Source organism: Solanum stenotomum, chromosome 7 (genome assembly GCF_019186545.1).
Source record: "Solanum stenotomum isolate F172 chromosome 7, ASM1918654v1, whole genome shotgun sequence".
Lineage (NCBI taxonomy): Eukaryota > Viridiplantae > Streptophyta > Magnoliopsida > Solanales > Solanaceae > Solanum > Solanum stenotomum.
The window spans coordinates 55,603,687-55,621,943 of NC_064288.1; the positions used below are offsets into that span (position 1 = coordinate 55,603,687).

The 18,257-nt window shown below is 30.6% G+C and overlaps 1 protein-coding gene across 1 annotated transcript; it reads right to left on the reverse strand.

Annotated features, from left to right (window-relative positions):
• Positions 1–5,489: 5,489 nt before the first annotated feature.
• LOC125871233 (ras-related protein RABE1a) lies at positions 5,490–10,731 on the reverse strand. The gene is made up of 9 exons (XM_049551832.1): positions 10,605–10,731; positions 10,353–10,467; positions 7,951–8,023; positions 7,239–7,339; positions 7,020–7,085; positions 6,575–6,672; positions 6,415–6,477; positions 6,246–6,338; positions 5,490–5,811 (listed from the first exon to the last, which is right to left on the reverse strand). Exons 2-9 carry the CDS (start codon positions 10,423–10,425, stop codon positions 5,728–5,730), a joined length of 651 nt encoding a protein of 216 aa, XP_049407789.1. The 5' UTR covers positions 10,426–10,467; positions 10,605–10,731; the 3' UTR covers positions 5,490–5,727.
• Positions 10,732–18,257: the final 7,526 nt, after the last annotated feature.

Sequence of the window (18,257 nt, forward strand, 5' to 3'; positions counted from 1 at the left end):
ATTTGTTTTTTTAAGGATGTTCTTTTCAATTTGACCAACAAAATATGTGAAAATTGAAATATGTTCTGGAAATTGTTTTGCCATACGAAATACACCCCTAAATTAATCCAACTAATCATTATTAAGTGATTTAGTGAAGTGAAAATATATATTATTAATGTTTGTTTAATGGTCCTCGACAGTAAAATGTCTTATTGATTTTGTTAAATATATAAAACAAATAATGGAAAGAATGTTTTTTTAGTAGTTCAAACCTTTTTTATCAAATGCCAATGGGCACATACAAGCTCTTATCCAATTGTTCCTATGACTTAGCTCAATTTAGTCACAAAAGTTATAATCTTTGTAGATATATGTTTTGAAGCCAATTGACCCTCCATTTCTTGCTTCAAATAATCAAGAAAGGAACCAAATACCTTTTTTTATTATTATTATTTTATGTTTGCTTTTTGCGTTAAGAAGGAAAACCCTTTTCAGTGCACACTAATCCCAAGCCAAATTTTAGACCCGTTTGACCATAGATTTTTCAAGTAACATTTGGGGGGAAAATTGGCAAATAGTGTTTGTCCATATAATTTACCATTATTTGATAAATATTTTTGGCAATATCCCAAATCTCCAAATACTAGTTTTTTCTAGTATTTTGGCCAAATCTCATTATTTGGGATCTTTTAAAAATTGAAATTTTACACCAAATTCTTATCTTTTACAAAAACACCCTCTATAGTAGTTGTTTGTGTTGTATTACATAATTTTTTATGTGAACACCAAAATAGTGATGAAATATTCGGTGAATATGAAAGTGATGTTATGGTTGTTGATGAAAATGATGAACAATCGGCTCATGGTAATAAAGTCATGTGCTTTGTCTACTTCACGATGTATGGAATGATGCTTGTTGCACTCACTCCAAACTACCACATTGCTCCAGTGTCACGGACACTACTCGTTATTTATTGCAACGAAGATCCAATTGACTTGTAATACAAATTTATGGTTAGTTTTGATAGTTTTTAAAACTTATGGGTATAAATCATATTTTTTCTAAAAATGTGAAATATGTTTTCCAAATACTATGGCCAAACACATGGTGAAATTTCACCCAAATAATATTTGCTAAGAATATTTGGAAATCTATGGCCAAACGCTAGCTTAGTATTGGCACCACCTATATTACTATTTTAATATTATATATATAATATAATGATTCAATTCAATTGTGGTCGTTATTTTACTATTAAAGGGGTTTATTAGCTCATTGTTTCCCTTTTCCTTATATTGTTGCTTAATCTTTCTTATTTGTTTCTTTTGCTTGAAAGATAATTTCATATAGTTACTCATAACAGGCTTAATTAGTAATTTGAAAATTAAACAAGGTAACTTTTTATGTTATTAAATTACACGCAAACACTATATTTACTTCTTCATATTTTCAAACTTTCTTAATGAAAATCTTGACTACGCCACTATATATATTCTCCATTATGTTTCTTATCAAATCTACAAATTTTTTGAGGTTATAAATATAAAGATTGCCAAAGTTATCTTACTTTGAACCCATAAATATGATGTTGAGAGAACATATTATGTCACCTTATCTCCTGCACGCAGCAAAGAAAGAAAGGAAAGTAAAGAGTTTAAGTTTTACACACTAAAGATATAATATTTGTGCAATATTATTCAAGTTATTTGAAAGTTAGTTACATGAAACTCTAATTAATAGCATCGAGTGGTAATCTCTTGTTATGGAATCTCAAGTGTCGAAGTTTGAATTTCATACGAGAAAAACGAGGTGTGCTATATCTGAAACGTACAAAATATAGTAAATATCGTAAATGCAGATAGTATGGGTTGCAAACTGGTATACAACTTAATTTTGAAAGATATGACATTCAAAAAATTATAGAGTTGGTCGCCTTTCATGTAGATCCATTAAGTCAGTGCATCGGCAATAATCTGTTACATTGAGTGGATAATTTCGAAGAAATGATAAGATATTGATAAGAGCTCTTAAATATATCACTATTAACGGGAAACATAAAAGAAGTAAGGATGGAAAAAAGAAAAAAATTCTACAGGTTGAATTGTTCGTGTACTCAGGGAATAAATTTTGCTTAATTTGAAATGGATGATGTGCGTTTGTGAAGGACTCGACATACGTTATATTAGTAGTGAACAATCTATGTTTGTTAATCAAGTTTGTTCAGTGGTCGTAGGCTTACTAATATAATTCAAATTTTCCATGTTAAGCCTTCCATTTTGCCAGATTGAAAGAGCTATAAATCATTGTGATTTCTTTCTTAGAAAGAAAATTACGTAATTTCTTCGTTATTTTCTTTCATGTTTTTCGTTAGTCAATTACTAGCTAAAGTGTTCTATATTTTTTTACTGTTTGTACAAAAAAGGTGGAACAAATTCAATCTCTCTTTTTTGTATAGTGAATAGTTATTTCTTGTAATTTCTTTTTGTAATACAATGAAACCATGACAATCGGGATCTCAAGACACAACAATACTTGTAATGCAAGAAATAATAGACGTATATCACAATATTTCTTTCTTCATTATTCTAATTTCAATTATCATATCATGGTTCTTGAATCGAGTCATAAGGACACAATTCCACTATTTAAAAAATCCATAAGTAACTTATTACAACATTATCCATGCATAGGAACTTTGACGAAGTCCAAAAGAATGGAAAAAGGATAAATATACCTCTGAACTATCGTAAATGGTATGCAGATGCCCTTTGTTATACTTTTGGAACATTGGTGCTTTTGCCGTCTAAAAACTAGAGCATATATGTCCTTCATACTAACGGAAGACTAAATAGGGACACGTGGCACAATTTTATCCGTCGATCCGATTTTAATAAATGTCGGATGGGTGGATAAGATTATGACACATGTATGTCCGTTAGTATAAAGGGTACATATGCTCTAATTTTTGGACGGCGGGGACACCAATGTCCCAAAAGTATGACGGAGGGTATCTGCATACTTTTTACGATAGTTCGGGGGTATATTTGTCCTTTTTTCCCCGAAAGAAATTTTAAGGGCCTATAGAAACTCTTCTTTTCTTATTGACCTTTTAATTTCAACAATTATTTTTTGTTGTTATATAGAAGGGTTTTGAAGATCTGCAAGTCTATATATCCATTTTGTCACTTCATTTAATTATCAGTTGCTTTTCTTGGAAGAACTACCAAGGAATTGGAGAGAAAAAAGAGAGCATGGATTATATATATATATATATATATTCCCTCTTTTAAATTATTTTTTTAAAAGAAAAGGTCTCTCATCTACATTCTTCTCATATATTATTAAATTTATGCTTGGCTAAAGCTCCAAAAGCATTTTTAAAAAAAAATATTTTTATTTAACTTTTGAAAATAAGTTGTGATTAGTACTTAATAATATACACTTGTTTTTTCTTTTTCTTTTTTAAAATTGAACAAACACTTCAATTCTTTAAAATAAACATTATTTTTGGCTTTCCAAAAGTTTGGACAAACATAACATGTTCTTATTTTATATATAAAAAAAAAGTATCTCTCTTTCTCTTTATCCAAAAAAAAAAAAAAAAAATTCCCTTTCCTTATTTTAAAATCTCTATGATTAGAAATTAGAATATAAAAACAGTAATAGCCACTAATTTTAGATTAAAAATGATTTAAGTAAGATCATTAGTCAAGATATTGCACTCAGAGAGGAAAAGCCAAGTGAGACCCCAATTATATTATAACCAAATAAACCAATATTCGACAAGTGGATTAAAAGTTTCCTAATATGTTGATTAATATTTAAAGATTGTGTTGAGTATGCAAACAAAGTTCAGTTGATGAATAATAAAAGTTAAATTAAAATAGAATGATATTCTTAATATTATGAAAGTTCTTTTAAGAAGAATCGTACGAGTTTAATCCAAACGCAAATAGTAATAACTATTGAGCTAAGTAAGGTTGGAGATATGCTATACATCTAAAGATATTGAGCTCAAGCTCTACGAATGATTATTTTTTGTTTTCTTACAATTTGCTTAGTTGCTTCATTAAGAAAAATTATCATATCTATATGTAACATCACAAAAAAAAAATTAAAATATTTTAATAAAGAATTTCATGAGTCAATTTAGATTATATATTTAGTAGACATGAGTCAATTGGATATGTTATCTTTTTATGACTGCTTTTGTTATATTAATTTTGTGTGAACCCAAATTAATTAAAATTCAAATACAAATATCGAAAATCAAAGTAACTCGTAAGCTCTTATCCTAAACATAACACATTGGTGATAATATTATTTCAATTAGAAAATGTTTGCCTCTTGGGATAATGATTAGTCATTTGATTTTTGTCATCATGATTGAGAGGAATTTTAATTTGCTGACTAGAATTACACACACAGAAAAAAAAAAGATTCACATGATTAAAGGTAAAATTCTTTTGCATTACAACACAAATTCTATATGTGAAGGAAAACCCTTGTGTTTCCTTTAAACATGGAAAAGTTCCATTGGATGCAACAATCTTTTGTCACTTCAATCACGATATTTATTTCACTCATTATATTTCATAATATAATTTTTTTAATATTATTTTACTCATGATACTATCATAATATTCTTTTACTTTAATATTACAAACGTAGAGATTACAACTTAAAATTCCTTGTGAGAACATTATTTTAGATTCAATATCATATTCTATGGCATCTTAGTCACTTCAGAACAATATTCATAAAGTTCATAAAAACGGGGGGAGGGGGGGGAGGATTTCTCACTCAATTCAATATCATGTTGTAGGACATTTTTTTCTTAATAATGTTCGTAGTTGGTCAGGTTTTTCAACGTTTCATGATTAAACCAACTAAATGTCATCTTGAAATATCAAAAATGTTTTTTTCAATTCTATTTTATTGGGGGCATCAGTGACCCCCCAACAGAAACCTCATTTTTTTTGTCATCGATAAATTCTCCCCCAGTGCCCTATCATTTATGAAAAATATTGATTGTTGAGAAACTAATTTTTGAAAGCTCGATAAGGCCCGAGTAAAATTTCAAAATAATACCCTAAAACGTGAAAGAAAGAAAAAAACGCTAAAAATGAAGAAGTGCACTGCTTGAGTTATGCGTATTTTTGTTCTGCAATTCAAACCATTTTGTTAACTTGATTTTGACTTTATACAAAGGTAATGTAAAGAAACCTTTGAATCTCGTATTCTTAAACTAAAGATACATAGAAATATACTAAAATATTCTTAAATATTACAATCTTAAACATGTCATGTGAAAAGTAAGATTTAAAGAGTCTTCCAAAAAATGATCAGAAAACAATTCTTTGTAAAATTGTGCTCAATTTCATAGACTTGAATTTAGTTGAACAATATTTGATTGATAAAATGGCAACCCCTAAGAACAATCTTAAAATGCAAATACCCACACAAAAACCCCTCCAAAAGTTTGTACAAAAACATTAGAAGGCAGTTTGTCCCTTCATTTATATAAGTCAAAAAAGTGGTGAGCAATATACTGATAATTTTTTTGCAAATACTAAGAGCTGCCACCAACTACAAATAGATATTGGAAGAAAAGAGCTGTAAAGAGAGAAATACAATGAGAATGTTATATAAAAAAAAAAGATTAGTTTCAGCTCTCCCACTAAAATGGTCATTTAAAGGATGTATTTCCCATCATCCTGGCTTCATTTGCTGTCATCGATATTTTAAGAACCACAGCAAGCTGATTTTTGGGCGCCTTGTGAAGATCCTGCTCCCTGGTCCGGTTGATTTATCCTGATGGTCTGAGGCTGCAAAATTCATGAATGCACGAGTCAGTCCACGAACTATTCCATGTCTAGGAAATGGAACAAGATAACATCGTGCTGATGTATTTGGAGAAATGAAAGATTCGAAGTTAAAAAGGAGGATGGGATGCAACAAAGACTGAATCATGCACACTTATAGTAACCTGGAAGGGAGTTATTCTGTATTAGGGAAACAGGACAAACAGAAATTTAACAAATTAGTGTGTGCTTCCACCTTTCGTTTAGTTTTTTAGAATGGAAGGATCTTTGTCCAACGTTTTCATACACCAACATTTCACCCTCAAACTTTGTCTTGTTAAAAGTTAAATCAATAGAAATATCAATCATCTCTCGTTTCTATCTAATTTCAGCATTCAAACTTGTCAGCCAGCACAAAGTATGCACACTTTAAATGAACTTGGTGTGGAAAATAATACCTCAGCCTTTGAGTCAGATTCGGCAAGCCTTTGTTTTATATCCCGAGCTATGGAAAAGAAAACCTCCTCAACATTCATATTTGTTTTGGCACTCTGCATTAAATATTACTAGGATTTAAGAGAATTGAAATTGCAAATAATTACAATGCTGGCAAACAGTTCTACTTACAGTTTCAAAGAATTTAATGCCATATTCATCAGCAAGTGCTTGACCCTTGGATGTAGGAACAGCCTAGAGAAAAGGTGTATCACAACTCAGTTGCTCAATAGCACGTATACAACAACATACAAAGATCAGCAGATAAAAGGAGCTAGAGAGGAGAGAGAACCCTTTTGCTTTCATCCATGTCAGCCTTGTTGCCGACCAGAATTTTGTTGACATTGTCGGAAGCATGCTGTTCAATGTTTCTTATCCAGTTCCTGATGTCTAAACATGTGCACAGAGTTAGTTTTGACCTGACCAACAGAAGTGTACACTATTCTAGTGCATGATCAAAATGAATAGCTTCTCCATAATCTTAAAGGCCATGCTTCATTATAAAGAGGAGGGGCAGAAGTCATAAAAGTAGAACATATAGTTTCGTTGGCAGATGCCTGATTAGAAGGGATTGGAAGACGGAGATTCTCTTGTCAAGACCTCAAACATGTGGTAATACTCCTAGAAATCAACCCCTCAGAGCTTATAAAATCATCCACAACGTAAAAGGAACCACTAATGAATTGACATAACAAAAAGTTAAAATTCCTCTCCCCCAGTGTAACAAGGGAACTTACTGTTAAAAGATGACTCATCAGTTACATCGTACACCAGCAATATACCCATGGCTCCACGGTAGTAAGCTGCAAAGGCAGTAAAATTACGAAAAATGTGAAGTTGACATATTAATGCAGTAGAACAGAGTACTGACTTGGTCTAAGTTCGCCCAAAAGAAATATCAAATGACAAAATAGCAAGAAGAAATGAAGAACGGCATGTTTCACCCACAAGCTTACCAGTTGTAATTGTTCGGAACCGCTCCTGACCAGCAGTATCCCAGATTTGCAGTTTGATTCGTTTACTGTCAAGCTCTATGGTCCTTATCTTGAAGTCAATACTGTCAAAGAAAACTTTCAATCAGAATAGGTCTCCCGAAAAATAAATACATAGGCAAATAATAATTTGTTTGTGTAACAATCCATCCATGTTTTTACTATCCCTTGAAACCACTGTAGTCAACTTACATAATCTACATTCCTAATCAAGAGGTTATGTACTTTACTTAAGAAACTTCACCTTATGGAAATCTTGCCTTCTTATTTGATAAAACGTGGTAAAACAAGATACCTTTCTTATCAACTGCTCAACACATTTTCTTTATTTAGATCAATTTATGTTTGTATATCTTATGTTACCTTTGACATAAAAAAAAAGGTTTGTATTTCTTGATCACCTTTGAGGTACAAGTGCTAAGATAAAAAACAAAAGAGCAATGCAAGAGCATGTGGGGGTAGTGGTAGTAGCAGCATGTTGTTCACATTTTCATAATGTAAACTCAAGTTAAGAGGTTTGTGCTACTTTTCCATGAGAATTTATTATCTTATCAAATTCCTAGTTCATCTATCCTTTTATTACATTTGAGTTACAAGTGCTTTAAGAAAAACACCAAAGAAGAAGAAGATGATGAGATAACGACAATGCGTTCCTTAAAATGTAGAAGATGATTACCCAATAGTTGTGATAAAACTGGTCGTAAAGGAGCCATCTGAGAAACGTAAAAGAAGGCAACTCTTACCCACACCTGAAAATTCAAAAAGAATCTATTATGTCATCTTTCAGAAGGACTAAACTATTAATAGGAAATTTCAACATATTAGCACAAAAAATGAACAAGCTGTTGAAACAAAAAAAACACTAAACAGCTATTGATCTTCAGCATAATTTGGAAGGTAACTGATATGCATAATGATGGCAATGTTCTTGATATAGTGCTGCGAGAATATTTGAAAGTGAAAGCAAATGAATAGTGCTGAAAATCTAGCCAATTTTGTCTATATGTCCATCTTCAAACTTCTGAGCATGCTGGCACAATGATTGACACCATCTGTTTTCAACAATTCGGCTACAGCCTACCTAAAACGTATTCCTAGATTCTAACTACTAGTGCAAAATCTCGCAGATTCTTATACAACATGTAATTAAATTTTGCAGGCACTGACTTATTTAGAAATCCTTTTTTTTTTCTTTTTTTTTTTGATAACCGAGAAATCCGTCTGTGACCCGCCCTTTGGACCAATCACAGCCTTCTAAACTCGGTGGATAATGGGCCCGCCCCTCTACCCTTCTCCACTTAAATACCGGGCTTCGCTTTGCATGGTGTGGGGCTTGAACCTGCGACCTAAGCCACAAATCCTCCACCTTTTGCCACTTGAGCTAGGCCTTGGGGGCATTTAGAAATCCTTTTTAACTGACTTATCTTATTATCAAAGTAAATGTTACAACTTACAAGCACTAAAAAAACAGAAACCGAGTTGAGGCTACAAAATACAAAAGCTACTTATCCACTGATCTAGCCAAAATGTTGTGTAATTTCTGTCACCCACCTTTAGTTTGGGAAATGACTGGAATTCTTCCCACTATCTATAAATGTTGCTTCCAAATAGTATTTCTGTTGGACATATGTGAACACCTTGGAATCCAGTGAACCTTCATTCCCATATTTCATGAGAACAACTTTCCAGGTCATTTTTATTGTCAATCTCCAGGGCCATTTTAAGAGTAAACTTTTACTCTAGAATCTAGAACTTTTATATTTTCATCTCACTTCATTGACCACTAGATCACACCCTTGGGTGTCATGTTTTACAAATCCTCGATCATGTCTAATATTGTATCTACACTATGCACAACGAGAGGAATGGGAGGCATCTACTGTTGGTGCAAGAATATAGTCTGAAACTTATATCTACCAGATTTTGAACCCAATATAACCAGTTCGCAGACATGTATATACATGCATCAAATAAAATTCCAATAGATAATTAATTTGGTTAATGTAGTATTTCTTTTACCAATTTTTCTCTCTATCATTTAACAAAGCGAAAATGAAACAGAAGCATAACAAGAAATGTATAAAATTGATACGAAAAAAAAGATCAGACAAGAAAATGAATAGAACTTAATAAAAAAAATAAAAAGATAAGAAAGTCGAAAATGACTTAAACAACCAGAAAACTGACCTAATCAGCATCAAGTCAATTTTTATGTAAGGAGATGGTCCACGACCTGACTCAACCCGAAAAGCTAGCTCTAAAAATTGCCCAAGTACATTTAAGAAAACCATCAATCCATTCTCCAACTAATGTGGGACTCTAACCTATTCTAACACCCCCTTGACAGTTCACGCTCAGTCCCAACTGGACATGGACCGAGAGCCCCAACAAGGATGGACATGGCTCTGCCTCCACGTAAAGATATGGCCCCAAAAGTTATCTCATGATGAGAGGATTGCGCAAGTCCATATAAGCAAACCACCAATTCATTCTCCAACCAAACTTAATAAGCATCCATTAATATTTTCCTTCCTAGTTACATAAAATTACCAGCAAGTGAAGCATAGTGTCAACCGAAAGAACAATACTAACAAAGCTAACAATAAGTTCTTCAAGCCCTAATTGCACTTCATGTCCCAAAGAAGCAATCAAAAATCCTGTTACTCTTCGATCGACAGATGTTCTCTAGCATCACTGCACACATTTTTTTTATTACACATATACAAAAACCGCGACTTAGAACTGACGCATAAGCCATTAAAGAAAACTAAACAAAAATAAGCTTAACATCACAGTTCTACACCTAGATCGCAGCGCTACACACCATTAACCTTATCCCAAACATCTCATATACTATAACTCTACAAAATTTGATCAATCAACGTAAATATAAAATATAACTATACATAGAAAAACTATAAAAAGGCTGTTTCATGCACTAAACTTTCGCTATGTGCAGGACAAGTTTTAATCAATCAACTACATTTCTACAAAAATCTAGTTTCCATAGCTCGAACACATAACCTCAAGCTCAATATACCTAATTTAAAAAAAAAAACAAAACAAAAAAAAACTTACCGCTGTCGCCGATCAAAAGGAGTTTGATGAGGTAATCGTAATCAGCTCGAGCTCTAGCGGGTGGAGCGGCCATTAGAAATTATTTCTCAGAAAATGATGAAGGGAAACTCCAACCCTAGATATACAAACAAAACAAAAATCACCTCAAAAACCTGAAAATCAAATCAAATCAAATTTGAATAAAAAATTAACTCGTACATATATACGAAGATTTGTACATAATTATATTCATATAAACATACAATTACGTACCGGGATCGGAGAAACTGAAAATGGAAGAGAACGATATGAAAATATGTTTGAGATCTAATAAATAGAGAGGCTGTAAAAAAAATGAATAAATATTATAGGAGGGAAAGCGTCTTTGCAACGTCACTCACGTCGGCACCGGTCGGCCGTAGATTTTTATTTATTTACTCTCTTTTGTACAGTCGACTCATTTTAAATGGATTGAGTCCTAAATAAATTTAAATATTAATTATTTAAAAAAAATCATTGCGTCTTAAATTAGATAATGGGTTTAATGATCATGAAAGCTAACTAGATGATCGACATGGGTTGTAGTGCACTGATGGGAGCGTTTCACCCTTAACCATAACCAGAGGTCTTGGGTTCAAGCCCTCAATGAACGGTCCGATTTTAGTCAGAGTTCCAATGTGGACTTCAGACACTGGGTGGGAAACCAAAAAAGAAAACTAACTAGATGAATATTGAATTACAGACACCGGGTGGAAAATCAAAAAAGAAAACTAACTAAATGAATATTGAATAACTTTGATGTTTGTTGCTATAAGTTGAGCGATTATTCAAATATATATTGAACTTCTCTAATGGGTGTGACTAATAAAAAGGTCTTGGGTTCAAGCCTTCAATGTGCGGTCCGATTTTAATCGGAGCTCCAATGTGAACTCCAGACACCAAGTGGGAAATCAAAAAAGAAAACTAACTAGATGAATATTGAATAACTTTAATGTTTGTTGCTATAAGTTGAGCGATTATTAAAATATTGAACTTCTCTAATGGGTGTGACTAAAAAAAAAAGATTTAAATAAGTTAGAGGAAGCATAAATTAATAACAAAACTACTTATTTTATTAGGTGGTTAATGTCACCTTCTTTGTTTTCCAATTCAAATGTTAACTCTTCATCACCTCTCAATAATTTGGTTGTATAAAAATGGTATCATGGTCGTTTGGGTTGACTCAATTAATTTGGACGGTATCTATATGGACGATTGATCCTCCTCAATGTCTTCTGAGTCGAGCTTATCGCACAGGACTTGTCTAGTGTGGTTTATATCTTGTATGTGGTTTTGCAGGCTATTACATAATGAATGGTTTACTCAGTGTGCAGAAAATGCTCATCGCAGAGGGCAAAAATTGTAGCAACTACAGGGTTATCCTGCGTTGAAAAAATATATTATCATGTAAAAGTATTTCAATTACATAAAATGGAACTAAAAAAATATATTAGTTGAAGTTGAAAAAAAAACATATTTCATCCGAAAAATTTAAAATGTTTTGATTGAAATCCCTCTTATGTCTAATTGTTTTCATCATATGGACATTTATTGAAATTGCTATAAGAAAACCATGACAATCATAGACCAACATGTATTTATTTTGTTAGCATAATCATGTTTTTTTTTCACTTCCTTATCAAACTAATTATTCCTGTTACTTTGCTAAAACAAATTATTTTGGGTCGAGAATTTATCAAAAAGATTTTTTCTATGCACAGAGATAGAGAACAAGTCAACGTATATCATATTTTTTAGACATCACTTGTAAAATTACAGCGATATGAATGAATGAATGAAGAAATGTTGTTCAAAGCAGACAAATCCACAAGGCCCAAATCACCCTTCTATAGATATTACATATCCAATAAAATCATGGGCCAAGGCCCACAGTAAGTGGAGCTTGGGCCAGGAAAGCTCATCTTATCTTAGACTAGGGACATGGAAAATTACGTAATTATGCGATTTAAGATAACATAATCTCTAAAAATTAATATCATCTGAATTAATTTTAAAAATTCCATTTTTTCCTTCTCTCTTAACATCCGGATACATCACTCCACCTCTATCAGATACATTAAAACTTTTTGTGTATAATGTATCTAGTACAATGTTATTGTTGATACATAACCTCAATTATTTCAAAACTAAATCAGTATGAATCTGGTAGATAACTAATGTATTGTTTGTTATGTATCGGGCGAAGCAACAATGTATTCACAACTGAAAAATCCGAAATTATTGAAATCTATAAAACTTTTGAGATAGGATGTAATTAGCATCCAAAAATTTTGAAATTTTTGTACTTTACACTAAAAATTAACTTAGATGACCAGCTTTAGATTGCTTATTACTCCTTCCGTCCCATTTTATATGTCACCTTTTTACTTTGCACTTACATTAAGAAATGATGTAATTTTACCCTTCTGCCCTTATTTAATATTTTCTTAAGTCAACTTTATTAATAAATGACAAGATTAATTAACTATTCTATCAAGGGTATAATAGGCAAATTTTGGTAATTTATGCATAAATTTTATAAAATTACAAGTATTGTGGTCTAGCTATTTATAGACAGGGATGACATATAAAATGGGACGGAGGGAGTAATATTTTGTCAATGTTTGAACTATAAACTAGAAATGGCTATTTCTTAAAAGTGAAAATAAATTCAACTTTATTAATAAATGACAAGATTAATTAACTATTCTATCAAAGGTATAATAGGCAAAATTTGGTAATTTATGCATAAATTTTATAAAATTACAAGTATTGTGGTCTAGCTATTTATAGAAAGGGATGACATATAAAATGGAACGGAGGGAGTAATATTTTGTCAATGTTTGAACTATAAACTAGAAATGGCTATTTCTTAAAAGTGAAAATAAATTTGTTAATGAAAGTACTTCTAACTAAAACACGAAAGAGCTTCAACATATGTAAAATATTACAATGATGTTAATGTATACATATTTTTTACATTATCGATGCATAGATTTCAAATTCATTATTTTATAGTGCCACAAATAAAAACATGTCTATAAGCTGTCAAAACTTCAAATGGGACCTAACTTGTTAATACTCTAATAATTACACTACATTAGAGAATGAAAGAAAAGCTTTAAAAAGAATTAGTGTGTTTGGTACAAAGAAATTTTGGTTAGTCTTAAATCAAAGAAAATAAGTTGGATAAAAATGAGAAAAATAGTCGCCCTAGCGAAACATGGAAAACAAGTACTAGGAAAACTTACGCATCAAACTTAATGTATCAATATTACGTATCTTATTAGATTTTAGTGTGTCTAAATACATTCAAACACGTCCAGATACATGTATATCAAGATATATATGGTTAAAATTAGGTGTAATTTATTTTAGACATATCGTATCTAAGTGGACTCGCATGTATCTGGATACATAACAAATTTCACCCGCCTCCCTCGCCTATTTCTCATCTCGCTCGCCACTTTCCTATGCATCTAGTATCCAGATGCATGTGAATCACATCAGATACATACAAGTGTATATTTAGTGTCATTCATGTGTATCTGGGATACATAACGAATCTTGTTCGTCTCCCTCTCCATCTCGCTCACCTTTCTCCTATTTTAGGTTATCCAATAGCAAAAATACATGTATCTAAATGTATATTCCTTATTATATGATATGAACCTCTTGATTGATGGTAACATACGTAATATTTAGAAAGTATAAATAATAGTAGTATATATGGTAGTAAAATATGTCTAATTATATAGTCTAACAAGTATTATTAGTGACATTTCAAGTTCATCGTTTCCTCACATTCTTTCGACTATCACCTCCACCCATTTGACCATTCCATCCCTAACCACATTTCCCATCCTATTCCATCTTCATATTGTTTACATATAAGTGCTTTTGGTATAATATTATTTTGTTTAGTTTCCATATACTAGAAAATAAATAAATAAACTCATTTATTTTTCATTAAAATATTCTCTACCCACCAAACACACACTACAACAAAAAAAGCATTTTGTAGTAATTATTTAGCAGTGATAATAAAAGTATCGATATAATTATATAATAGTATCATATGAATATTTATAACCAACATTCTGTATAAATGTTGTTAAAGATTTTAGTGACTCAAAATGCAATGGTATTATTAATTACTGTTGCTACAATAAATATTATCACAAGAAAAAATTATTACCACTAAATATCTTTTTTGTTGTAATAACACCGAGAAGAAGAATAAATTGACCAAAGATTAATCTATTTTTTATTTACAAAATCAAAGATCCACACAAATTATGTTTAACATTGACGAATCTTCAATTAATGTTTGACGTGGTGATTATAACATTGACCCATTCACATTCACATCACAAATAATATAAATTAAAGACCAAAAAAATACGTATAAAGATTAGGTCCCCTTAATCAAGCAAGCAAAGACGTGTGGTGCAACTGTCAAACATTTTAATAGTATATGTTATAAAAAAAATAAGGTCTTAATTAAGTTATTTGTCTTATAGTGTGTAACTTTTTGTACCGTCACGTTAATTAATTTAATTAAGTCAAATTTAGGATTGAACTTCAGGTTATGAATTTTTGGACGGCGCTTTTGAGTGATACGTGTTTGCGATTGGGGTTCAAACTTAGGTTTCATATATATATATATATATATATATATCGTAAAACCTCACTAAATTAATACTCGGTAAATTAGTAATCTGTCTAAGATAATATTTCCTCCGATCCTGACTTAGGCCAATGGAAAAAATCTATTGTTTTTATTTTTTGTTAAAATTTAAATCTAGTTGAAACTCATCTCTAATTTTTCCTATTGCATACTAAAGTTTCGATGTTCTCATAAAATCGCGAAAAGTCGACATGTGATAAGTGTTTCCTTATGCGTAACTGGTTTCAAATGTATTGTATTATCTTCAATTTCATCATCATCAATATTTTTTCCGATGATATCTACAATTTCTTCTAAACTCTGAAATTCGGAACATGAATCTCAAAACACTCTTTTAATTAAATAATAAATATTAATATATCGATTAAATAATACCTATAATAATATTTCATGGTCCACATATATTAATTTAGTGGGTTTTACTGTATTTTGATGAATCTTTTAATATAAAAGTTTAAGAAAATCTAGTAGTTTTTTTCTATCTAACTTTGCGTATATATATCAAAATATATATTGAGTGTAAACTTAATTATTACTATATATATTAACTTGAAATATTACCTATAAACTTTAAATTCAAAATCTACTTTATTAGTACCTAAAATTCTTATAATATTCCTAGTGGAAGATAAACTATGATGTATCAATTTAGACCTTGGATTTCTTCAAATTAATTTGGAACATTCTTTAATTTTGTTCTTATATTTATTTAATTAATAAGAAAAGTTGAGAAGAATAGATGTGTCAACAATAAAGAAAGGTGGGTGGAGTCGTTGTTATAAAGAAAAAGTCACATGCATGCAGAAAATAAAAAAGAAAAAAAGAGAAATTAAAGTGGGAGAATATATATCTTGAATAAGAAATTACTTCAACGCTACTTATTCCCATTCCCACTCATATATTCCATCTCCTCCTTTATTTGCGAATATTAATAAATTATTGGTATGTTTGGTACGAGAATAAAATATCTCGATTTAAGTAAAATATATCACAATACATATGAAGATAGAATACAGTAGAAGGAAAATAATGGAGAAAAGAACAATAATAACATTAAACAAAAAATATAATTCCAGAAACATTTATATACATAATTTAGGCGACATAGTAGTCTATAAGTGTGGAGGTGGATGTCGGAGATAGGGTGGAGAGATCAGGGTATTATGAAACTTATTTTTCTTACTCGTAAATTATTTTCTTAATTTTTAAGGAACTTAATTATTTTTATAGAGAATATTTTTTCTTTTCAAAATATATAACTATCAAAACATGAGAAAATTCAACTCTACTAGAAACATTTTATGTCATCATGAAATATACATTTGCAATAATGACAAATATTTTCATCGTGCGCTAGTTGCGGATTCAACTGAATTCAATATTATTAAGATAATTGAAATTCATATGTAATTACTACCTTTTAAAAACTCAATGAATTCATTCTTAAAAGTCTTAAATGTTTTTTGCCAAATTTTTTAAATCTTAGTAATCTCCTAGTCAATGCTGACTCGATCTATCTTATCCTCCCATAATAACTATATGCAAAAAAGGTAAGAAAATAAATAAATATAAAGTAGATATTTGAAAATAATGTCCTATGTTTCATGTTTGCAAGCAAAGAAATATTTGAACATTTCGCCAAACTCAAGATATTTTTTGGTTAAAGAAAAATAAGTGTCATCTACTAATTTTTTAAATAATCCCTATTTATAGTACCAAACATGGGATATTAAAATTGAACAACATGCCAAACACAAGATATATTTTTGTTAAAGAAAAATAATAAGTTGTTTCCACGTCTAAATTTGGACTAAATGCCCAGACCTTTAATTACTTACTTTCAGATGTCATGTTGTGATTTTCAAAAGTCAATTTAATTAATTTTTAAAGTTAAATTAGATTACATTAATTCGATATTTTAGATTAAAAATTTAGATAATCCATATTGCAATTTTTTACATATCAGTATAATTAAAAAACATAGCAAAATGTCAGTCAAAATTCTTATCGTTTGACCAAAAATAAATAAATTGTAACAACTAAAAGGAACAAGGGAAATACCATTTAATTTTTTCATTTAATGTCGGAATATTTTTGGTTCAGACTAATTTTCTTTCGTCTAATCACATAAAACCAATATATCAAGGCAATTTTTGTATGATTGCTCGAAATCAAAATTCTACTAATGGTGAAAAAATCCCACAAATTTTGAAATCGATATTCAAAGATACACTTCTTTCCTCCAAATATTAAATAGGGAAATTTGTATAAAATAGCAAACTATTAATTTAAATTAAATGTTATAACCACAATTTGATTTAATTGTAATTCGTAGCAAACTGTTGCCATTTCGCCTCTCTCCCTGAATTTCTCGCTCGCCACTCTCGTTTCTCGCTAGGCAATCTCTCCTTGCCTCTCTCACTTTATACAAACACAAATATATAAAATGTGTTTGTGTGTATAAAGCGATAGAAAATTGTATATATACGTACCTTTTCGTTCCCTTCTCTCCCCTCTCCCAGATCTCGCTCGCCACTCTTACTCACCTCTCTCACTTTATACAAACACAAGTGTATAAATTGCGTTTGTGTTTGTATAAAGCGAGAGAAATTGTATATATAAATACGAATACATATATTTTCGTCCTATACACTTATGATTATATAAATACAGATCTTCCCATGCTCATTTTTCTTTTGTCTTTCTCTCTTTCTCGCTTTATACAAACACATACTCCCTCCGTCCCTATTTAGTTGTCCACTTTAGAAATGACACACAGATTAAGACAACAATGATTAGCATAGTAAAGTTACAATTTTACCCTTATAGTACAATTTACAATTCCAAAATAAATTAACTCAAGATAAATAATCACTGTTGAGAAGTTCATAAGTTTATTTACTTTATTTATGACAACTTTATTTAAATAAGGGTATAATAGGAAAAATATTATTGTTCTTTCTTGATTTGTCAAAATGGACAACTAAATAAGGACAACTAAAAGAGGAAATATGGACAACTAAATAGGGACGGAGGGAGTATTATACAATTGATTCTTTTGTATATGTATACCGAAACTGACAGAGGCGTATCCATGATTTTGAGATGATGGGTGCACTATTATAAAAAGGTTAATCTATGATATAAATTTGATCGGTTCGACATTTAGGTTTTTACTAGTGAAAACCGTTAAATTT